This window comes from Cygnus olor, chromosome 1 (assembly GCF_009769625.2).
Source record: "Cygnus olor isolate bCygOlo1 chromosome 1, bCygOlo1.pri.v2, whole genome shotgun sequence".
In the NCBI taxonomy this organism is placed as follows: Eukaryota; Metazoa; Chordata; class Aves; order Anseriformes; family Anatidae; genus Cygnus; species Cygnus olor.
The window spans coordinates 82,920,664-82,945,790 of record NC_049169.1 but is presented as its reverse complement, the minus strand read 5'-3'; the positions used below and the strand labels follow the sequence as shown (position 1 = coordinate 82,945,790).

Sequence of the window (25,127 nt, the reverse complement as noted above, 5' to 3'; positions counted from 1 at the left end):
TATCTAGGAAGTACAAGCTGGATAGGAAGCTTGTTTTGCAGGTTGAGAGCTGGTTGGACTGCTGCAAATTTAGTACTCAGAGGGTGAATGTCCAGTTGTTGAGTGGTATCAAGAAGAGTGCCCTAGGAATTGCTGCTGGGTCTGATACTCTTTGGAGTCTTCAGCAGCAACCATACTGATGAGACAGCAAATGTGTAGATGACACTGAATTAGTGTGAGTTGTGAATGTTACAGGTCTAATCCAGATGTATCTTGATAAATTTAGCCAACAGAAACTTCATACAAATTTATGAAGAAAAATTCTGCAGAGGAATGCAATGTATCAGTGAAGATTAGAAAATCAGCATGCTGAGTAGGAGCCCTGAAAAAAAGGACTGGGGTTATGCTGAATACAAAGTTAAATGGAATGGAGTTTGTCACAGGTCCATAGCATAATAAGTTAAAGCAGATATCTTCATTAATGCATTTCAGTGTGTTGAAATTATCTTTAAAATTCTTTAATATAACTTGGACTTAAATAATTTGAAGACTTAAACCAAATATTAAGAAAATGCATAGTGCTCAGAAATGAAAAAAAAAAAAACAAACAAACAAACAACAACAACAAAACACGAAGTTGCCATTTTTTCAGTATTTAAAGATGACAAAAAAAGTTGTTTTTTATTTTTTCTTCCATACACGGATAGGTCATAGTCTACTCAGTACATCACTACTGCCAGGCTGCTGAAGGAGTTCAGTAATTGCAACAAGTATGATGGCCCTTAGGCTGGGTGGAAGAAGAGTATCTGTGGCTAGGAGGAAATCAAGAAAAGGTTGGAGAAAATAAATTGAAGTAAGTGGGGTGTGTTTTCACAAGAGTGGTAGTTGAGGTGATGAAAGAATGGGAAAGGCTGAGGAAGCTCTGGGATTTGAAGTGTCAGAAGGAGTAGTGGTGAGAAATCTGGGCTGAGAAGGCTGAAAACGTTGGTTCCTGGGCAGATAGTCTTCCAGATGTCACTTTATCTCAGGAAATATTAGCAATATTTGCAATCTCTTTGGTCACATTTTTTCTCCCCTGTCTCTCACCCAAATGTTATGTATTCTACCTGTTTAAACAAACAGTAAAGCCAGAGTACATACACAGTGGTATTTCTGGAAATACTGTTTAAAAAAAAAAACAAAAGGCATTACTATCTTGTTTCATTTGTAACAGGAATTATCTAATGCTTGTGTAGTATTTTTTCCTTTTAAAAATTTGTACACTAGTGGAATGAATATTTAACCTATGATGGAGAGAGTTCTTTGTTCATGCCCTTATTGTTTTGTTGTTTCTTGCAGTTTTATTTAAGCTTTGGAGATGCTTAAAATGGTGAGTGAAATAAATTGATGAGATTAGGAAAGAATGCCACAGTTGGCTTTTTTATGATTTTGCAAAAACCTACCAAATCAATAAACACTAGAATCCATGTTTAATTGCCCAGATGAGGAAAAACACATGACTAATAAGCTGGCAGTTAAATCAATTTGTGACAAACCGTAAACATACCTCTTATCAATCTAAGCATATTTTACACAAACTCTGAAATCGTGCCTAAAACCAGTTCTAAAATTCTGACCAACAGTGAACTGGTGGGATGATTCCATGCTGTTCTCAGATTCTCAGCTGGTATAAGTTGACTTTAAAGGAATGGAGATTATTTATTCCTCCTAAGATCTGATATATTATTGACCAGAATATGATTGAGAATTGCTGTATCCTGTATTGATGTTAATATTTGTTGCCTTAAGTGAAGTAGCTTTTTACACGCTCTTTCTTAGGAGCAAATAAGAATAATTTTTCTTTCCATTTTCATGTCATCATATAAACCCAGAGCACTGAATTTCTCAATACAGAATTTGAAAAATCTCTCCTTTATCTATATGTTCTGAACTAGTTGACTTTGTTAAGTATTTCGTTCGCTGCACATATTTGTAGGAGCTATTTATCACTGAAACCTTAGGGGAAATCATTATGTTTGCTGCCTTTCAAGAAGCATTGGACATGGTTCTGTCTGGTTCAATGAAGATCAGCTGTTCTTTTCCTTTTCCTCCTTTTCCTAAAGCTCTTTGCTTTATTGCTTTATTCTGTTTTGAAAACTGTGAAAACCTTTCATGCCATCAGGCACTAGTTTGCTGATAAAATAGTTGAAAATGCACAGTCTTAGATGTTCCACAGGGATAGAGGGTAGTCTAAAGGAGGGTGTTGTCAGAATGAAGCTGATAATCTTCAGTGTTGTGTTATCTTTTATAATTGCATTTTTATTGACTTGTTCAGCAAACACATTCATGTGTTTGACAATTGATGGAGTACCATATATCAAGGTAATTGGTAGGTAGTACATATCAGTCTCATTTTCAGATTGTGACTCTACTTTGCTTGGAAGAAATGTCATGTAAAATATATTGCCATGAGCTTTTTTGTGATCTATGAGAAGTCTTTTGATTATATGCGTATCTTTTTCATGGTAATAAGGTAAAAGACGGTAAAGCAAAATGCAATAGTGTAATGATTAATTTGAATCTGTATCTAGTTTTTAGAACAAGTTTTATTGCTCAGACACTGAAACTCCACAGATGCTAAGACTGAGAATACATTGTTTTGTCATATTGCTGGTATTTACCTGTATGAAATGATATGATGGACCTTGGGGCAACTTTACTTCACAGCAGAAGGGTGTTCAAATGCTGTTGTAAAACTTCCTCATTTATCATTATACGGTCTATTGATTTAGATGTTCTCAAGTTTTTTAAATTGGATATTGGAAGTCATATGAGGCCCTCTACTGGTAGCCTCTTTAAATCTATCAAAGTAAGATTTAATAAAAAAAAGAGAAAAGAGGAGAGAGATTGCAATTAAAATGTCTTTTAAACTTTTAGATTGTCTTGTATGACTCAAGTGCTGGGGACTAAGCAGTTAAGCACATTTAAAATGTGATAGTATGACCTACTGCACTGCAAAAATGAGAAATTATGAATGGGTAAAGTATTTCATGTGTGTTTTCACATACGCTTTTGTAGAAATTGAATCCTGTGAGGTTTGTGGTTTTCTCAGCTCTTCTTGTTCTTGTCATCTTTTTACTAGGTGTACATTCCAAGCAGAGTGGCTATTGTGCTTCAGAATATGGATAATGCAAAATGAAGATCTCTAATTATCACCGAAGAAGCAAGTGATAGAGGAAGTGCTGATACGCTGTACTAGTATGAAGTATAACAAAACTAGCTCTGAGGAATCTTTCTGAAACTGAATATAGTAATATTATCTGTTTAAAATGCAAGATTAATATTCACACGTAATTGCAGAGCTCTGGGCTCACTAGAACCTGTTTTGGAAACCTTTACGAAAGAAAGAAAAACATAGTTCTGATATTAAAAAATTAGTCTTTAAAATATTGCAAAGCAGCAGGTATTGCCAATTAAATTACTGTTTACAGAGTTTTATCAGGAATAACATCTTAAGAGCAATCCTGCTCCAATATTTATAATGTCTTGCAAAAATATTTTTCTGATAGTGAATTCAAATGTTCATTCAAATGTTCAATGCTTCACAGTAGCTTGCTTAAATAGAACAGCAGTTTTTGGCTGAAAGGCAGCCTTAACGGTTTGTGGGACCTAGTTTGAGGCTCCTCTTCAGTGAGGTCCAACATGGAATTTAAAGTGTTTATCCAAATGGATGAGAAGGTCCTTAGAGTATTGTACTCTGCCATTTTTTATTTTATTAAAACAGCACAAAAATGCTAAACATCTAAATGGGGAAGACAATTGACTGCTGACCTGCTGAGACCATTGCGCTGCTTACTTGCTCAAATCACTTAGTCTGTGCACCTCACTTGCTACAGCTGAAAAATGATAATTATTTTACTTGGACTGCTAAAATCTCCAGTAAGAAGTGTGTTATGTTTTTACTGGAATGATACTCCACTGGAAAATGTTCTTAAAATATAATTATTCCTATTGCTTTAATTTCAGTGATGTCAGGACCTCGTAATACTGATTTCATTATTTCTAGCACATGCTTTCAGTTTGGAACGTGAGGTGGTTCTTGCACTTTTATAACTTCTGAAACGTTGCTTATGGTTTGAGAAGAAGCAGTCTATATATAGTGATCAAGTTTTTTCAGTAAAATCAAGGTAGTTAATTGTTGGAGTGCTGCTAAGATTATTCAAGTGAGTTCTTTAATAAGCTAGAACTTGTTTTTGTAGAGAGTAAGATTCTTTATATTTGAAAATGTATTGCAGAGTACTCTGGAAAATTCATACCAAATTAATGAGACATACTTTATTTTTTCTCCACTTTTTTAAAGGTACGCTAGAATTGGTTATGAAATGAATGTCTTTTTTTATAACTTTTCAAGTAGCCAAAGAGGAAGATGTCCATGACCATTTCCAAGTGGTGGTGTTTATTTTTTTACCCAGTTTTCTACATTGGAATAACTTTTCAGTAATTTACACATCATTGAAAATCTCTTCATAGTTCTTGGAATGCTTACTTGTACTTTGATGTGGCTTACTTCTTAGGCAAAATAAGGGAGATGATGGAATATTACAACATGATGGGAAACAGTCTTTTCATAAGGTTCACACTGAAAGAACTTTATGAACATCCCATTTGTTATATTTGTGACAGAGAATTCTGTATTGCAGAAAAGAACTATAATACTGTCTACTATTGTGCTTCATTTTCCACTGTACCAGTTTAATCGTTGCTTGGTAGTGGGCTAATAAAAGCATTCCCATACACTGAGACTTCACAAGAAAATACACGGAAGTATTTTAGTAACTGGAACTGATAATCTTTTTTTTTCCAAATTGTTTTCCTTGTAGTGAAACAACAAGCAACTTTTAATATATATGCTATATTTACGTTATATTGATCTAATGTTTTATAGGTCTCTTTTTTTTTTTTTTTTGTTGGCACAAGTTCCAGGTTTCAAAAAGTAATGCAAGGCAAGAACCCTTGTCACACCTTTTGTCAAGAGAAGGAATAAATGCGTGATGTGAAGTATAAACTATGTAAAATTACATGCAAATAAACTGAGGACTATAAAACCAAGACATTTGTGATTTTGATTGCTTCTACTGTAAAAGATTGTGTAGTAGCCTTAATACCGGACAGTATATTAGATATGACCCAGTAGATCTGCCCAACTTGAAATAAGTAAGTTGTCTTTGTCACAAACATTCTAGAGAGACTGGCGGATCATCTGTCATGAATACATCACTCATGTAATGATAGACTAATAAACGCAAACTACAAGATTTGCAAGATGAGCATGTAAATATAGGAAGCATAATAATTAGGGTTTTTTTTGGAGTCCATGTCTACATTCTAATGGTGGTGTTCTGCCTGTATTAAGATGTTGGCATATTTTTCCTTGAGGGTGCATCTCTAATCATGGAATAATAGAATGGCTTGGGTCAGAAGGGACCTTAAAGATCACCTAGTTCTATCCACCCTGCCATGGGCGGGGCTGCCTCCTACTAGATCAGATTGCACAGGGACTCATGCAGCCTGGTCTTGAACACCTCCAGGGATGGGGCATCCACAGCTCTGGGCAACCTGTTCCAGTGCCTCTGAGTGAAGAATTTCCTCCTAACATCTAATCTAAATCTCTCATCGTCTAGTTATCTGCCCATGTAAAAAGTCACTCTCCATATTTTTAATAAGCTCTCTTTAAGTATTTAAAGGCTTCAATGAGGTCTCCCCGGAGCCTTTTCTCATGCTAGAGAGCTATCTTATCAGTTGGGAGAAGTGCTCTGGCCCTCTGATCATCTTTGTGGCCCTCCTCTGGGCCTGCTGCTGGATGCAACACTCCCAGTGGGGCCTCATAAGGGCAGTGGGGCACAATACCACCCTCGACCTGCTGGCTATGTCTCTGTTGATGCAGCCCAGGACACAGTTGGCCTGCTGGACTGTAAACATGCACTGCTGGCTCGTGTTGAGCTTTTTGCCCACCAGAACCCCCAAGTCTTTCTCTGCAGGGCTGCTCTCAATGAGTTCCTCTCCCAGTCTGTGCTCATGTCTGGGATTGCCCTGATCCAGGTGCAGCACCTTGCACTTTGACTTCTTGAACCTCATTAGGATCATGTAAGTCCAAGTCTCAAGCTTGTCCAGGTCCCTCTGGATGGCATCCCTTCCTTCTTTGGTATCAGCTGCACCACTCAGTGTGGTGTCATCTGCAAACTTGCTGAGGGTGCACTCAATCCCACTGTCTATGTCATCGATAGAGGTATTAAATAACACCAGTCCCAAGATGGACCCCCTGAGTGACAGCACTTGTCACTGGCCTCTGCCTGGACGTAGAGCTGTTGACAGCAACTCTGGCTGCAGCCATTCAGCCAATTCCTTATCCACCCTTCAAATCCACCTCTCTCTAATTTAGAGAGAAGGATGTTGTGTGGCATTGCATCAAAGTCCTAAGAGAATTCCAGGTAGATAACATTAGTAAGTCTTACCTAGTCAACTGATGCAGTCACTCCATCACAGAAGGCCACCAGATTGGTCAGGCACAATTTGCCCTTGGTGAAGCTGAGCTGGCTGTGTCAGATCACTTCCTTGTCATGCAAGTGTCTTAACGTTGCTTCCAGGAGGATTCATTGCATGATCTACCCAGGTCACAGAGGTGAGGCTAATCAGTCTGTAGTCTTCCTATCTACCCCTTTTAGAAATGGGAGAGATGTTTCCCTTTTTCCAGTCACCAGGGACTGCACCTGAGTGCCATGACTTCTTAAATGTGATGCAGAGGGGCTTGGCAGCTACATGAGCCAGTTCCCTCAGGACCCTGGGATGCATGTCGTCAGGCCCCATAGGCTTGTTACCTGTTCAGTTTCATCAGGAGGTCATCAGAACTCTGTAGACAAATTTTCAGTTTGTCACAGAAGTAAATGAAGTGGCCCATGGTGAGTCATCCCTGAGCACAAGACTGCACAGAGATTTTTATTAACATCATGGAAGAACTCCCTTTAAAGATAACCTCTCTTAAGGCAAAGGGCTGATAAGGATCTGTACTCCTTTAAAGACAGCCTTCCTACTTCTGTATCGTCTTGAAAGAGTGCTGGTGCTTTTTGGCCTCAGAAATTGTTCCACGGTCTCTCTAGCAGTTAATATGAACTCGAGAAGTTCTTCCTCATCTGCCAGTTTATCTAAAGACTCAGACTGATGTTCCAGGACCCTACCTCTATTTTGCAGTGTGCATGCTGAATGGTTCCTTGTACTGAATAATTCATGTTCGTCTCCAGCCTAGGTGATTCGTACGGTGACAGGCAGGTATCCACTAGACTGGTGTATTCCAAGGGTAGTAAGTTTTGATTCCCTTGCTGTTTCCTCCTCGTCCCACAACTCAAGCCTTATTGTCCTGAGGTTTATTTTGAAGATGAAAAATGAAGCAGTTGTTTCAGCTTGGTGAGGACTTCTGAAAAACACACTTCAATGGAACTGTTTGACCTATTTGCTTTTCTCCTATGGAATTTGTCTTGCTCATTATATTCAATTTAGTAAAGAGTTTGTTAACCATGTGCTCTGAAAGACAGGAATGTGGTGTAGCTAATCCTCTGACAAACAGAGGCCAACTCTATGAACAGTAAAATACCAGGCTGGGTAAATTGTTGCATGGTACTTAGACATAATGTAAGGTGATATTTTCTGTATCAATCTGTCAATCACAATTCTGCTTTTAAATTAAGATGTTGTAAGCAGCTGAATAAGTTTTAGTTGCCCCATTTTTTCATGACTCCAGGTTCTTAACTGCACATCAATGGATAAACAAATAGCTTCCTATTTATTTAAAGGTCTTTGTTCTCATGCATAGAAATTACTTCATTAGTTACATAGCAAAGAGTGAGAATTATCTGAATGAACAACAGAAACCGTTTCCTTTAACTTAAATGTAGGCATTCTGTTCTGGATACATAGAGGTCTATGATCAGATCTTCTTCTTGCTCCATAACTTGCTTGTGAGGAATTTAAGTATAGAGAATTTAAGTTTCCTCACTGACTAATATTTCCAAACTGTAGTCATTCTAGGTGAACTGCTACAGAGATGAAGCAGTATTTTACGTGTTTTCATATTTCATCCCTTAGTTAGGATTTGAATTTCATAAAAGCCAGCCTAGAAGGGACTTCCTTAAAATTAACAAAGTTTTCAGCCAAGGAAATCTCTGTGCATGAATGCAGTTTCAGACCTCATAGCATATAGCACAAGTGTTTTGAAAGGAGGGTTGGGGTTATTTGCTCTAATGGAGAGCTGTCTCTTATGCCAAAGCATATTTTTAAACTCTCTGTTGATTTCCAGATCATTTTGAGTTGTATTAAAATTATGGAGGAGAGAAACTGCATCCTTCTGAAAGTTTTACTAGCATTTAAAAAACATAACAAGACCTTGGTTTAGAGAGAGAAATATTTTTTTCTTCATGCAGTGTCTCCTTTATGCAGACTTTCTCATTCTACTTCATCTGAAAAGTTGCAGTAATAATGATAGGCTGACATATGACTACTCTTACTGAAAAGAATTATATAAATCCCGGGATAAAAATAACTCCAGTTGAATGTGTTTAAAATATTCCACTTATGGAAAGGTAAAAACAAAAGTTAATTATGACTCATTAGATGAGACAAATTATATTTTTCATGCCTCTGAATACAATATGTACCCTGTAAATATAAATAACTCTTGGATGTTCATGGTAAATTAAAGCCTAAAATGAATTAAGAGAAAATATAAGAACGTGTAGGCATTGAAGTAATAGGTCTCAGCTTAGCTGGTACTTTTGCATATTTACAAAGCTACTCTGAACCCTGGAAAAGGTCTAACAGTTTAATTGATCTTTTTCTGAAAACTGTCATCTAAAGTTAAGGATGATCATTTCTCAAAATATTAGGAGAGAATTAAAATTGATGCAGCACTAATCACTCATGCCATTTGACTCTAAGATAATTTTCAGTGTTGTTAAAAACTGGCAGGGAACTCCCTCTAAGCTTGCTTGTCTTTTTCTGACTATACTTCACAAATCAGAGTTTAAATGTATACATCAAGGACGGTCTATGATAGGATGATGTAAATTTATTGGGTTGAATATTCAGTCTGCTCAGTGTAAGTATAATGTTTATGAAAAAAATAGATAACGGCGCATTTAGGAAAAATAATTGTCTGCAAACACTGAAGGAACTAAGCTGCAAATGCTGTAATGTTATATTGTTTTCTCCATAGTTATTTTTTGTTCTACCACTTTCCAGTAATCTACTTGAGTGTTTTGTAGCAAATGAAAAAACACTGTTATATTTTCTGTTCTCTTTACTGGAGAGAAGGGATCAGGAACATGAAGCTAGCTGACCTGCTCTAAGCTAGCTGTCCTGCTGTTCAGGGTTTGGTTGGTATGGCGTTCACTTTCTTCATAGCTGCCATATGGTACCATGTGGCTAAAATGGTGTTGATAACGTATCAGTGTTTTGGCTGCTACTGAGCAGCGCTTGCACAGTGTCAAGGCTTTGTTTCCTTCTCTGCCCTCACGCACTCCAGCATGTGGGCTAGAGCCTGGGAGGGGGACATGGCCAGGACAGCTGACCGAAACTGACGAAAGGGATTGCCACACCATATGATGTTGTGTTTAACCAAAAAAAATATATATATATATATATATACACATATACATGAAATGAGGTGTATATATATATACATGATATATATATATCAGGGAAAGGAGGAGGAAGGGGTTACTGTCATACCTTCATTTGTCCTCCCAAGCAGCTAGCAACTTTTAGAATGCTGAGGCCCTGCTTACCAGGAAGTGGCTGGACGTTGCCTGCTGATGTCAAACTGTGAATGAATTCCTTTTCCTGCTTTGCTTGCACACACAGCTTTTATTTCCCTGTTAAGCTGTCATTGTCTCGATCCACAAGGTTTCTCACCTTCCCTGTCCTCTGGGATGGGGAGAAAACAAATGAGCGAGCAGTTTCTGTTGTTGTTTGGCTGTGGGCTGGGATCAACCCATCACATCCACCAAAAACTGAGTTAGCTGCCCACCTCAGGGCTGGCAAGATGAAAGTAGGTGAAGTTGCTTGAAGTCATTTCAAAGAAAATCAAGGGGATAAATCCCAACCTTAGTTGCCTTTCAGAAAATACTGAGTGTACCCTGTGTCAGCGTGGGTTCTAGAGCAAGATAACTGGAGTACACTAATTATCCTGCTGTTAAAGTATCACCTTTGTGAATGATCAGACATTATGTACCCAGCCTGTTTCATGCTAAAAACTCTTGGACCAATTCTTTCGTATAAGTCTCGACTTGCTGACAAACAATTATTCCTGTAGAAAAATATAAAAATAGTAAATTACTTCTTTTTTATCAAGTAGAAAATTATTATTATTTTTTTAAATTTTAAATATAAATTCCTTCATAAAGGTATTCTGTATTAAACACAAAAATCTATCAAATGACTACCCTCTGGTACAGTAAAGATATGGAAAATTAATTGAAATGAAAACCTGCTCTGTAGAACATACGAAATTCTAACCACTGCTTTTGTAGAAAGTGCCTTTCATGTATTGACCAGTGCTTCCATTGCTGCTGCTGTTGCTGTTTTTCATTGCAGTAGTATTGGACCAAACACGTTTTTTTTTTTTTTGAGTCTTTCTGTATTCTGTAGCCTGTGTTAATACTAGCTATGAATTTTTGAGGCAATCACAGTTTACAGTCTTCCATAATAAGTTGGGGTTATCTATAGCTGGGGGTTTTCTAGAGTACAGATAAGAGGGGAGCCTTAAGATGTCTGGTAGTGGTGTTCAATTCCTGCCTTTGCAGTTCCACTAATCATTTTAAATCCCTGACTGTGACATGTTTTTTTCAGACAAAAGCGAACCCTGTCTGGAAGAAAAAAGAAAAAAAAAATAGCACGTCTTTAGACTAGCATGAGAAAGCCAATTATGTAAACACATTGTGTCCACAAACTAAAATGTATGTTTTTATCAATAATTGTTTGTCTGAAGGAACTAGTGTTGCTCAGTTTATGAAATGGAGCAGAAGGGCTGTATGACATAGAGAACAGATTTCTGATCAGAAAACAATTTTCCCAAGGCAAAAAAAAGTATTCCAAGATTCAAATATGTCCTCATTTGCAGTGGGAGATATCCAGAGAGAATGAGAGAGGTTTGAAAAACAAACACACAAAAAAAAAAGTGGAGGCAAATCTAACAGATCTGTTAGTGTGGCACTCACTTAGGACATTCTGGACGGTCTCTGTAATTCTTAATTCAATTTACTTTGTTCCTGTTAAGTTCCCTTGGTCCCGGACTACTCTTACTCTAGGGAGACTTACTCTGAATTGGAAATTCCGTGCTCACAAACGTGTCTCTGTGAGTAAGGGGGTTAAAAAAAAAAAAAAAAAAAAAAAGGGAGGGGTTTGTTTTCATGAAAAATGTTTGGTTTTGAGACGTGAGCATCTTCATAGACGGATAATAGGAAGACAAAACAAAACAAAAAACGCCAACAACAACAGCAACAACAACAACAAAAACACCAAAAACTTCACAGAAAAAATCTATAAAAATATAAATACTAAGCAAAACACGTTTGCAAAGCCTAGACAGTAACAGCTCCAACATCATTAGTGTAAGCAGCTGTGCAGAGGAGGCTTAGGCCTTCAGGAGGTTCATTGCGTGAGTGAATCCGTGTACCTTTCTTCTGAAGATAAGGAACTTTTTTAATGAGTGTATAAAGTCATTAGGCTACAGGAGCTAGTTCTGTAGGCCTTCTTTGGCTTCTGCACTTTAGTCCTCAGCAATTAGCAGCATGACGCCTGCCTGGCACCTGCGGGGGAGGGGAGGCAGGCAGTGACTGGTCGGGCTGCTGGCCTCAGCGTCTTCTCTCCCACGTGGGTCAGGGTGTCCCAGTGGTGATCCTTGCACAAATGTTGGTGATGCCACCTGATGATTTGGCAGGAATGTAACTTTTTTATGGTGTAAAGATGCCCAAAAATGTAACCCTAGCTGGAAAACGGGCTTTTTACAATTGGTCTCAGCCTTCTTGCAACTTGTCAGGGGGTGACTGTGTGGTGTCCAATTTGTATGTGTGTTTTCTAGTCCTGCTGTGTAACAAACTGCTATTATACAGAAAGCGGCTACAAGTCCTTCATAGCAATGACCTGTTTTTTTTTTTTTTTTTTTTTAAAAAAAAAAAAACAAGGAATATTTCAGTAATATGTTTAAGTATTTTAAAAGAAATTGAGCATGGTTTGCTCAACTGGGGATAGCTGGCTGGAAGTGATAATAAAAAAAATGATATATTTAGTGCAATTTTAGGTTTTTTCCTTCTTTTTTTCTTTTTCTACTTTTCCTGTGGATGGAGTAACGACAAGGTATCACTGGTGGTTAATGCATGCCTAGAAATGCTATCACCAAGCACACACGCACACATTAAAGGGAACATAAAACCATATTGACATATAGCTAGAAATTAACTAGGGAAAGCTATTCTCATATCAACAAAAATAAAATTAAAAATATATATATATCTAATTATCCAGTTCTCTGTTGGATTTAAATACTGATGGAATGGAGAGAGGAGAGTCCTAATTTTCCATCACTGCACAAGCAGGGTTACTCATTTTCAGAAATCTTCATGTTAGTTCTGGTACAAAACATGAAAGGAGCAAATATCCCCAAGTTATACATCTGCTACTGTTACAGAAGCTCTCTTCAGGAAATTCTTGCCTAGCAGTGTGTACTTATTACACTGCTTGATTGTAATAGTCCAATTTAAGCTTGAGTGGTGATACACAGCATGTTATGTAAAACACTGCACAAGGATGTTTAAACATGAAGGATCGTGGCTGATGTTTCATTGGAGGTAACTCATCGGTAGACATTGCTATGAATAATTAAATACACTGACCTTTAGTATTAACAGTCTTGATGGGTTTCAAGCCAAGACGTGCTTTGATGCTAGACATAGCACTCAGCCTGTCTTGTCTGCATTTGTTTTTTTCTGAACAGAGCTTGTGAATCTCCCTGTTTATTTTGGGTGACTTATGCAGGTGTCTAGTGGGCTTACATTCCCTACAGAGTCCTGCCACCCTGCAGGACTGTGCCTTGCTTAGTCCTGCATGCCTTTAGCTATATTCTGAGCAGCCCTTGTGTCCTTGTCCCTGCCTATTTCTCTGACTCTTACCACCCAGCAAGGTGGGTATGTTGACAGGGGTACTTGCAAGGCTTTTGCCCATCAAATGTTCTGCCAAGGCTAAATCTCTCTGGTGCTCAGAGGCAGAGAGATGATTACAGCAGGGACAAGTATGCTGGCCTGTGTTTGACAACATCCTTAAACATCACAAGGGGCCCAGCTCTGAACTTCCCCAGATCCTATGGATTCTGTGGCGCTGGTTTGGTAGCCTCTTTTAAGGGCTGTCTGAGCTGAAAGGATTTGTAGTAATGTTTCTGCTAATGCTCTCACAGCAGTTATTATAACACTGCAGATGTAAGCTGCAATCAGAGATGTGCAAATGAACCATCTTCAACTTATTAAATTTATTCCTCTGTGTCATCTGCTGAGCAATGCTTGCATGTTGCTGGTAGGAAATTTTCCCCATGACAAAAAAATTTAGGTCTGAGCACGTCCTTGCATATATTTAGAGGAATCTGATTCCTTTGTGTCCCATACGTCTCTGCTCTGAAAAGTTGGTGTGTGGCGGATGACTTGCTCAGGAGGTGAGAGAACCTCACACCACAGCTCACCAGGCACAGCTTTTTGTAGTGGGACATGGGGGGGAGCAAAGCAAAGTATGAAGGTGTGAAGGGTCTGTGAAGATGCATCACCTGCTGAGGTTGCTTTGAAGCCTAGTAGAAGTCAGGTTTGATGGGAATCCTGCTGCAACCTGCTGGATTGATACAATCAAATACGTCCTCTTCCCGTCTCTTCCAAGGGGGTCAGTCATATCCATATCAGTACACAGATGCTCTGTGTGCTCAAGGGATGCTCCATATACTCAAGGGATTACAAGTGCAATGGCAAGAACTCAAACATCAGAATGGCCAAGGCAAGCAAGAGCACGAAACCTCAAACACAGAAAATTTACTGTTTGCTGTGTTCCAGTTCTTACTAGAATCAATCAGGTGCTTGTTCTGTCTTTCACAGTGACTGCTGCTGGCAGAAAACGCTACCTATCTATGTGATAATCCTGCACATAGGGAAGGCCAGGCTTGGTTGGGGATGGACTGCATGTGGTAGATCTGTGTAGAGCAGGGTGTGGTGGACAAGGAATAAGTAGCCAGATAAATCTGGTAAGTATCTGCAGTGATGCTGTTCCTCTTGCTTTTAAATCTTCTGTTTATGTATTTCTTGGTCACAGAAACTTGAAGAGTTGGGCTTTATTCTTTAACCACTCATTCTACAGTATTCTGTACCCACGTCTGTATTTTTACGCATCTCTAAGTCACATCATTAGCAAAAGCAGCCCACTGCTGCACGATATTTCCACACGTGACACTGCTTAATTAACCGAGTGATTTGTAGTAATACTGCATGATATCTTTCTAGAAATGCATCTTGAAAGACCTGAGAAGTGATAACAAAACAAACAAACAAAAAAAAGTGATAGTGCAGTTCAGAAAGATAAATATGCTGCAAATGGTTTGGTATTTGTTTGTAAGGCTGTGTCTACAACGATTTGGATCAGAGAAGTAATATACAATTTTGAAGCAAGTCTCCTGAGGGACTCCAATTACTGTATGCTAACTCTGTTCCCAGAGCAGTTTGGGGACAAACACGGTATATTCCTTGGAGATGGAAACAAACAGCATTTTTTTCTCCCAAAGTACTCAGAACGCCTATTGGTATGTAACTTGTTTAGACCCTAATATTCCCCTGCATGGTCTCCACCCCCTGCAAGAACTTCCCACTTGCATCTGATATGTGTCCCTGTCAGGAAGCTTCAAGTTACCTGTGGAGTTAAGGCATCAGCACTGGAGAGGAGACTACATCTGGCCCACAGTACAGTGCCAGAGCTGTAAGGAACAGCTATGTGACACATCAGCCACTTTGATCTTCTGTTCCTAAAATATTTGCTAACATAAATGTAGCTTAATAAGCCAATACTTTTGTTTCTAAATTTGCAAGACTTCACTATTGTCACATATTCCTTGGCTTAAGCCCTGATTTTTATGTAACCCTGCAAAACGCAGAGCTGATTGGTGAATCTGCAGTTATTTTTAGTTATTTGAATGTAGCCATTCTGGCATAATAGCAGCCTTCAGACATTGTTCTTCTGCCTGCTAAGGCAAATATTGTTCTTGTCTAATGTAACAGAAACCACACTGAGTAGCAAAATCTTTAATATCTAATTTTATAAACATTTTTTGCACTTTTTCATCTGAAATACAGACTTAGAAATTGAAGCAGTATACATAACATTTCAGTGCACAAAACCATTACCACCAGAACATTTGGATGACAGTAGTAGTTTCGTTTCAGAGGATTTTTTTAACTGAGACTAATGTGTCTTCGTGTGCCAGAAGATTTTTAAAAGTTAACGAATTTTGTGGGGTTTGTTTTAAGTTTAGAAGCACATAGTGAAATAGTTAACTTCTTCCCCACCAACCCCAATGCCCCTGAGGGTTGCCAATCCTATTTGTACAATCCTAAACTTAGCATCAGAAATTGGTTCAGTCCTGGCTGATATTGGTGTTTCCTTGTGCCACAAACCTAATGGTCACATAAAGATAGTGAGGGATGATTTGTGTCCCCAAAGAAAAAAGCACAGGAAAAATAAGAGTGATATAGTCACATTTTATAGACAGGGATCTGTCCCTTAGAGGTTATATTTCAGGATATACCTTACAGTACTCTGGTGCTACAAGGATTCACTGCTTCCAGATCTTGCACTGCTCTATTCTTACTAATTTCTTCCTTAATTGCACTCAGGAAGAGCCTATGTGCATGTTAAATGGGCTGAATACAGCCCTTGATGCCCTCCAAATATTTTGTTATGTGTAAGTTCTGCTACATTTTACCATTGCACTCTAAATGTTGCATGCTCTAGCAAAGGGATTAATCAGGGAGGGTGCTATGTCCTATGTTAAAGGTACATCAAAGATAGGAAGTGGTGTCTGTAAATGGTTGTGCTGTGGTGCTCACCACATCAGCCCTTTTTTGCAGCTTCGCAGCAGCTCCCCAGATGGAGTTTCAGAGCCCATCGGCTCCTGCCTGGCTAGCCACGCACGGCTACTCTTAGATCCAGAGATGAGCAAAAGCATATAGCTGGAGCAGGTGAGTGAGACCTCCAGGTGCTCCCCATACCTGGCCCAGGGCAGCGTGCATCCCCCAGGCATCAGGTGGCTGCAGGATGAGGGTTGTCCTGGAGGTGATATTAACCCAAAGCCTGTGTCAATGGCTGGAGCCCTGTGCCAGGTAGTAAGATCAGGACTGAGGACGAGTTTAGGGAGGAAACATTAGTATTCTTTTTCATTGGAAAACCTCATATGGAGGTCAATACTGTGGTGGTTACAGTAGTCTCGTTAATTTGATTTTTATAGAGGCACATTGGCTGAACAACAGCAGTCCAGTAACTCACGCTTGTTGTTATTGTAAGGAATTGAGACACGAACCTTTCCAGCACGGTGTCAGGTTCTGACCTTCCTGGGTAGATTACAACATAATAGGTAGGAAATACTGACTTTAAATATATTTGTTGCTTATAGAGTAATCCCTGTTTATGCATTCAGTCAATACAACAGAAAGCAAAAATTATTTATAAATACAGTTTAACTTCAGTTAAAGCTTAAAAAGTTTATCTTGAAAAAGTTTTAAGAGGGTTAAGCAAATGTATTAAAGCTGTCATTCTCATTCCAGTCCTCCAGGAAAAGTCATCCTTCAGTTTTCATAAAAATCCAGCAGTAACTAGAATGAATTTCTCTGTCTAAGTAGAGCTCAGTGTCTCCTCTCTGGGTGAATAATTGAATTTATTGGGTCATTCAGCACAGCAATAAAGTACAAATGTTTACAGATTATATTAGCAGTTTTTATTGCTTGTTATTGAAGTAAACCACAATGTTTTCTAATACTTGAAACATTTCATTAGACCTAAAATAACAAGATTAATTTGGGAACAGATGAAGAACAGAAGAGAACTGATATACTACTCTTGCCAAGGGTCAAATCTGAACTGTGTTCGGCGAAGATGTGTTTTTCAGTTAGATGTCTCAGTGTTAATGTGATACAGGCCCATGTGTAAAATGCCCATGATGAGGTTGGCATGAATTACCCAAACACCTGCTGATCCACACCGTATCAAAGGGGCAGGTGGTGGTGCTGCATGCAGTCCTTTTGTGGTACTAGTTTGGTTGAACAGTCAGGTTGTGTCATAATCCTGACATAATCCTAAATGGGGTGTTCTCCATGAAAACGTGTGAGTGTTTGTTTCTAAATGTATGTACGACATCTTTGTGCACACAAAAATAAATCTCTAAATTTTATATTGGAGTATAACATAATCACATTGATATTTATTAATTTAATCCTTTTAGGGTCAAGAAATGCACAAACATGCCTAAAAAAAAAGTAGCTCTGGTTTACTTCTGAAATTCTTGCACATTCCTGCAACATAAATCAATAAAATAATCATTCTGACTGTGTGATAAATCAGGCCATTAACAAAGGCCATTTTTTATTTTATTTTTTTTTCAGGAACATGTTAAAAAGGCTGATTTGTCTAACGAGCCTTTTTGTATATTCCTTTCTCATTAAGGAAAATATTCATACAGACAAATATGACATGGATGTATATTTCTTTCACATCAGGTATATCTACTTAAATATTTAGTGAAACCATTGTCCTGACAACCTGCTAAAGCAGCCATTGATTCTGTGTAAGCTTGAATGCTCTAGTTTAAGTAGTCTCAAAGCCATTTGTTTGTTCAGTGCTTTCTTTCTTATGAGTCCTTCATTGAACTGGCTTCCCTTAAGCAAGTGAATGTAGTCCATCAGGGAAGTTCTGGGATCATAAATTCTAGGTCAGTGGGAATTATTGTCTTTCATCCTTAAGACTGGGCCTTTGTCTTTTTAATATAGAGATGTAGTAATTACCATAACTCTGGTAACATAAGACCAGAATTACAGAAGAAGACAGGATTCAAGACTATACTAAATTTGCAAAAGTGTTTCAGTATTTTAAATTAGTGATAAAATCCTGCCGTCCTCACAAAACTGCATATGAATTATGAAATGGAATTTGGGTTTAACTCTGTATCCTGAGTTATATATCAGTCAACTAGTGATCATCTAATAAGAGCTGATAATGACTGGTAAATTACTGTATCTTTCTGATAACTTTGGCTTCACCATTCTTAGTAGTTTTGTGATTGATACCACTGATCTGTTGTGTTGGCATTTACCTAGTTATTTTATTGCAAGCTCCCTCAGGAAGCTTTTTGCACAGAAGTTGCTGATAGCGTTATGCCTGTTAGCATGTAGCATTGGATAACTACCGCAGTCAAGTCAGGGAGTCTGCCTTTGTTGTGGTGGGCTTTGGTTGTGTATCTTCACACATATGCAGTAATTGCTTTCAGGAATTGTGGTTCCTTGAAAGTTCCTTTTAGCATGGCACAGCCTTATCCTAACGAACTTTTTCTTGGCTTCTCTTCCTGGAATTACTTCAGGAGAGGAAGAGGGGGAGAGATGAGCACAGGATAGTGCTGCAGTGAATAACCAAAATGAAGACGTATACATGAGGTATAAGCCACTGCAAAATGATTCATGTATTACATGCTACCTGTCAGTGAGGTGCCAAGTCCCATGGCTTCACTTTGGCAACTCTAGAAACCAACTTATGTGTTTGCTTAACTTCAAGTATGTGAGGGATGCCAGTGAGATAAAAGCCTTAAAGTTGAGTATATGCTGTTTGCTTTTAATTTTGTTTTCCTTTTTAATCAGGACTGGAGAGTTCAGCTTCATACAGAATGGAGGTATGGATATTTAAGGAATCTCTCTGCTTGAATTGCATTAAATCACACTGGACCTCCTACATCATGTCTTTCAAAAAAACCTGAAATTACTCTATAGGGTACTCTCCAAAACTTCATTTAAAGTCAATGAAAGCAGTCACTGTCAGTGAATGCCATATCCAGCCCATTTATTTTCTGACTCCCTTTTGCTTGCAGCTTAACAATTACAAATATGTTTTTCCCCTTAAATATTGTCAAGTGCAATCTCTTTATGCTCTTCTGATTTATACATATTTTTAAATTAAATTTTGAAGGACTGTGGTGATTATAATGTGTTAAACACATTTCAAATCCTCATAAGTTTATTTCTATATTATCTACTTGAACTACAATCATGCTAAGGGATGGGGTAGGGGGAATAAAACTAATGGGTTCCTCTTGAAGTAGAAAAAATTATTCATTTTTCTGATAAAAGATCTTATGATAATTTACTCTTGCCTTCAGTACTTGATTTATCTCATCTTCCAACATTAATTTGTTTTTAATTTTTTCCCTTGCCTTCTGAGGTCCTCTGTCTTCAGCAACAACTCTGAGATGGTTGGATTGATGGACTACAAAATTTAACTTTTCTGAACTAAAATAAATAAAAGCTTAAACACTTGAGCTAACAAGTGATAACATCTTCATATAATAAACTAGAAATTCAACTTTCTAGTGCCTTGATTTAAGACATTGGAAATGGATTTAGTTCATCTGCTCTATATTCCTACTAGGCCATTATAGTTCCATATTGCAAACCACTTTTGGTGATTTAGAGTCTTCAGAATGGATTAAATACTTCCATTGTTTCCTTTGAGATCCATTTATAGGCTGGTGCATATTGTTGACAATAAAGCTTTTGGCTATATCAGCCTGTGACTTTTTTGGTTGGTTGGTTTGGTTTCAGTTTGGTGTGGTTTTGTGTTTATTTTTTTCTTTTTCTAAAGGAGTTGTTTAGTTCTTTCCTCAGATGCTACCAGTATATCTCCCTAAATCCTTGGTAAAAGATTGTGTGTAAACTTATTACTGTTATTACATGCTAGCAACACATTCTCTGTGCACATATTCTTGTCTCATTTGCAAAATGTTATCATATTCTCAGAATAAGCTATACTGGTCAGAATTAGCAATCTTTCTAGGGTAGACATGTTATTTACTTTTTGCTATTCTATTTAATAAAATATCAGTTATGTTATTTAATATACAGTCAGACTATTACTTTCATTATTACAATGACTTTAACAACCTAGCACGTTGCTTACTCTAAATGCAGAGAGATTAGTGTAATCAAAAGAGCAAAGAGGAGTGGGGAAATGAAATAGAGCAACTGACAACATTAACATTTTCCTGGTACCAAGCCCCTAAGCTACACTTAGGCCTGTGTTTTAATATGCAAATGCTTCAGTGTAGACCATGATGCTGTATTCTCTGTGATCTTATGTGGGGAACACAAGTGGGCATTCAAAGTACTCCAGTGTGGTGAGTCCTAGTGGAAAGTGGCCGGAGATGAAGGCAAGTTGGTAGAACAAAGGAACATTTTGATGAAACCATGGCAGTGTGCCCTGGCAGCCAGGAGGGCCAACTGTATCCTGGGGTGCATCAAGCACGGCATTGCTAGTCGGTCGAGGGAAGTGATTGTCCCGCTCTACTCTGCGCTGGTGCGGCCTCACCTCGAGTACTGTGTGCGATTCTGGGCACCACAGTACAAAAAGGACATTAAACTGTTGGAGAGTGTCCAGAGGAGGGCGACGAAGATGGTGAAGGGCCTAGAGGGGAAGACATATGAGGAGCGGCTGAGGTCACTGGGCCTCTTCAGCCTGGAGAAGAGGAGGCTGAGGGGGGACCTCATCGCAGTCTACAACTTCCTCGCAAGGGGGAGTGGAGAGGCAGGTGACCTATTCAGTGTAAACACCAGTGACAGGACCCGTGGGAACGGTGTTAAGCTGAGGCAGGGGAAGTTTAGGCCGGACATCAGGAAGAGGTTCTTCACCGAGAGGGTGGTCGCACACTGGAACAGGCTCCCCAGTGAAGTAGTCACTGCACCAAGCCTGTCTGAATTTAAGAAGCAATTGGACTGTGCACTTAGTCACATGGTCTAAACTTTTGGGCAGACCTGTGTGGTGCCAGGAGTTGGACTTGATGATCCTTATGGGTCCCTTCCAACTCGGGATATTCTATGATTCTATGATTCTATGGGCTGCACTTAGTTCTGCAGCTGGTGCATGAGATGAGTGTAACTTCTGAGTTAGTTGACCAAACGTGAATGTCAGAAATTGAACCTAACTGAATTAAGTAAGAAAAATCTTCTGTCGTAACGTTTGTCAACATGAAAAACAAACAAACAAAAACTTATAATGAGGAGTGTGAAATAGATTTTGGCAGACTAGTTGGAGTTGTTACTGAAAGAGAGAAGACTCAATACGCTACAGGTCCCATTCTTTCTTCCATTGCTTTCGTCCATTCTGTTCATTTCTTACGCATTTCTGTGCATGCACTTTGCTCTGTTTTTGCTTGTTGCTGAGCCACATTTTCTTATTGTGCACCAAAAAAAAAAGGAAGAAATACCCAGGCAGCACTAATAGGTGTTAGAGTATCCAGAGAGGCACAAAACCAGGAGCTATTCTAGACCAGATGGTTGCAAGAAGCAATCTTAACTGAGATACACAGTGTGTGTTCGTGGATGATGGATCACATTTTATCTGGAGATATACAAAAGAAGTGTTTTTCCTTTTACTACTCTGTTGTGTGTGTCTATATTGGCAGCAACATAGCACAAGTCAATTGAGATTCAATAAGAAAACTTTCTTTTTTCTTTACTAAGAAAGATCACTTGATGTTCAAGAATACCCAATATCGACTCTCTAGCAACATAAATCTGATAATTTCTATTAAATTTATCTTGTGCAGGTGTTGTATATTGAAGTCAAATGGTTATGTTATGATTTTAATTTCTTCTTGTGTGTATTTTAATTGTTCTTCTCTGTTGTATTTTCATTAATGTTATCAAACTTTTGTTAGGGACTGCCTGTTCTGTTTGCTATGAAATAGTGTATTCCCTGGTCTTGGTTCTTGAAACTTATATGGCTGTAAAATGCTCTAAAATAGCATTAAGAGAGTTGCATCTGTCCTCAGGATATTCTAATGATGTGCCCAAGTTGTAACCTTAAAAAGATACTTACTTTTAGCAACTTAAAAGTGTTTGGGCAACAGCACTTTTCAAGTCTCATTTATGGCATATCCATCCTAAACATTTTCTTGGTTTCATAGCACAGATGGTGAATTTGGTTTTGAACAATTAATATTTAATTTAAAGCCCAATTTATTTTAAGTTCTTTTCTATGCTCTCATGCCTTAACTCTTTGGTGTTTATACAGAAATATTTTAAATCTTTACTATTCAAAGACAGATGAGAATTTTTTATTTAATAACGATCTCTAAGTTTATGTAACCTTTATTGTTATTTGAGGCAGTCCATGAAAGTGTAACTGTGTCTCCTTCACAGCTGCTTGTAGCCTTGAAATGTTTGTTGACTATTTCATTAACATGTACCTACTATCAATTCTTGGTCAAATAGTACATTTGCAGTGATTTTTTGTCTTTCCTCATTAATCACTTCCTGAGCAACCACCATTGGTATTCCAATTTTATATTTAGTTGACTGGAGTTATATATGGTGTTCAAAGCATCTGTCCTAGATTCTAGGCTGTTCTGATATACTCTGTGATTAAAGTAATGAATATAAATGCAAAGGAGAATAAAACACCCCATTGTGTATTGTAGCTCTTTTAGTCTCAGCTCTTGCCTTTCAGGTCATTTTGCCATTCCTGGAGTCCAGGGGAAGAGACAAGCTTTGCAGCTTACTCTGGAAGGTCAGTGGCCTGAGGCTGCTGCAAGGAAAGAGGGGAATGAGCCCGGAACTGGGTCTGCCCATGTGGTGAACCCTACTCATAGCTTTCCCCAAATTCAGAAGGACCACAGTTGTAGTTGAGGGATACTTTAGATGCTAAAAAACAGTGTTGGTAGGGTAGCTTTCCCTGTGAACATCTAAGGAGTAAATATATCTCCTGGAAGACTGATGTCATTTCCAAAACCTAAAAATTTTGCCTCAGTGAATGTTCTTTTGCATTATTTTCATCATTCAATTCAACTTATTGTGTTGCAGTTTTATTGTGTTGAAATCTGCTTACACTTAAACTGACAAACTGATTATGTAACACTACCTTCCCCCACTCCTCCTCCTTCCCCCAGGCACAGTCCTTGCTGCATCAACACGTCTTGCCTAAACTATTGCTAAAAATGTTGATTCTGATATTTTGCTACCAGTTTCACATCCTGGTATTATCTATGCCTGACAATGAGTGCTTGTAGTAAAGAGAAGTGCCCGATAAAGTTTTAATAGTCCTCAGTTTGAGTGTTATATCTCAGTGGGTTTTGCTTAATGGTAAGATTTTAAAGAACTAGTAAGAATAAACATAGATGTAGGCAAACTTTAGAGCCCCTGGCTTGGGTGTTCATTTTTGTCTACTCAGCTAGAGGCTGTTGACAACTCTCTAGATGCTGCCTGTACATTGTCCACAGGAGTGCTGAGGAGAGAGTGGTTACGTCAGTAAAACTATATTAACTCAGTCTATATTTAACTGGATTTTTTTAGACCTTCAAAACCTCTATAATGTTACGCTATCTACTTCATCTGTTCACTTACTAAGATCTATTTTAATTGATGAAAGGGAAGGTAAACTTCTTGGGAATAGGTTTTAGCATGCTTGTTTTACTCACTGTAAATCTCCATACACTAGTGATGGAGAAAAGTAGATCTATTGCCCATTAAACTGATAGGAAAGGAATCATCACTTTGTTAACCTTGAACAATATTGGTGGATAAGTAAGTAGAAGCTGGTGGTAACTTGAAGGGAAAAAGGAAGATATGAAGATGTATGTGTTTTTGAATAGCTTGACTTTCTTTTTTCTTCTGGCTTTATCTACCAGGTTACGGTGTCTGCTTCGGAAAGAGTACCCCATTCCCACATAAAAGCACAACTGAATAATCAAAAAGCTGTATTCATCTGCCATTGTTTTGCTTTTGTAAAAGTCATCGTATAACTAGGCTTAATCAAAGAGCATAATACATTTCAAAACATTTTTTTCTTTTCTCACAGAAGTAGGTAATCATAGCAATTCCTGAAAATTTTACAGTTGTGGAATATGTTAGCAGGGGCTCTGTCTGAGCTTAGTGTCAGAAGTGTAGTTGAAGGAAAACAATGAAACAAGAAACAACAAACGAAAAGACTCAAATATCAGATAAAATGGGTGTGTCAAAAGGGTATGAATTGGCTAGATTTAGATCATAGTGTTTTGAGAAACATACTGAATTTTACAAATGTTTTTCTTATGCATGTTTAATGAGTACAAATAATCAGAGTCATTTTCAATTACAGTGGGAAGTTATGGCAAGTCTATACTTTACTATGCTTTACTTCACTAGGTGCACTGGCTTTAAAAAAAAAAGGTTGGATGCAAGGAAAGCTGTATAATTTTATGAAAGAAATGAGCATGGGATGTAGCTGTATAATTTAATGACAGAAATGAACATGGGATGTAAACAGGCAGATTCAATCTTGCCCATTGCAAACTATAGGCTAAAAATGTAACCTTCCCAACCCTAGCTCAGCTTCGCTGTTCTTTGAGAAAGCCCAGACAAAAAAGCATCTCTTTTCAGGTTGGAAAATATTTGTATTGTTAAGATTGCAGCAATTTTGTTAAAGCACTAGAATCATCTCTCTCTTTCTCTCTCTCGTTTTTTTTTTTTTTTTTAATCTTCTTATACATTTTCTAGTACTCATTTTGTAGTTTCATGCAGTTTTAAATCCAGGGAGAGTTATTTATTTAAAAAGTTGTTTCCTAAGTTTTTTGTTTGTTTTGTTTTCTTCTACAAAAGAAGGGTTGCTTCTTTACTTTCTAAGAGGTGGCAGTGGTTAGGGTTTCTTTTTACTTATTTTTTAATTACCAGTGGGGAAATTGGCATCTGAAAAGTCAGGATAGTTTTTGTTTCCTATGTGATCATCTGTTCCTGCTGTTTATGCTTCACCTGGATACCTAATCCTTTTAGCAGTGCAGAAGATTATGAAGCTACAGACAAGAGATTACGGCTCCAGGT

At 38.1% G+C, this 25,127-nt stretch overlaps 1 protein-coding gene across 2 annotated transcripts in view; it reads left to right on the top strand.

Moving 5' to 3' along the window:
• The window catches only part of GBE1 (1,4-alpha-glucan branching enzyme 1), a 170,015-nt gene extending 164,948 nt beyond the window's left edge, over positions 1-5,067 (top strand). For both annotated transcript variants that reach the window (XM_040566525.1, XM_040566518.1), the window contains one exon: positions 3,101-5,067. In XM_040566525.1, the coding sequence (XP_040422459.1) occupies positions 3,101-3,157 (57 nt within the window). In that variant the 3' untranslated portion in view covers positions 3,158-5,067. The remainder of the gene's footprint in view (positions 1-3,100) is intronic.
• Positions 5,068-25,127: the final 20,060 nt, after the last annotated feature.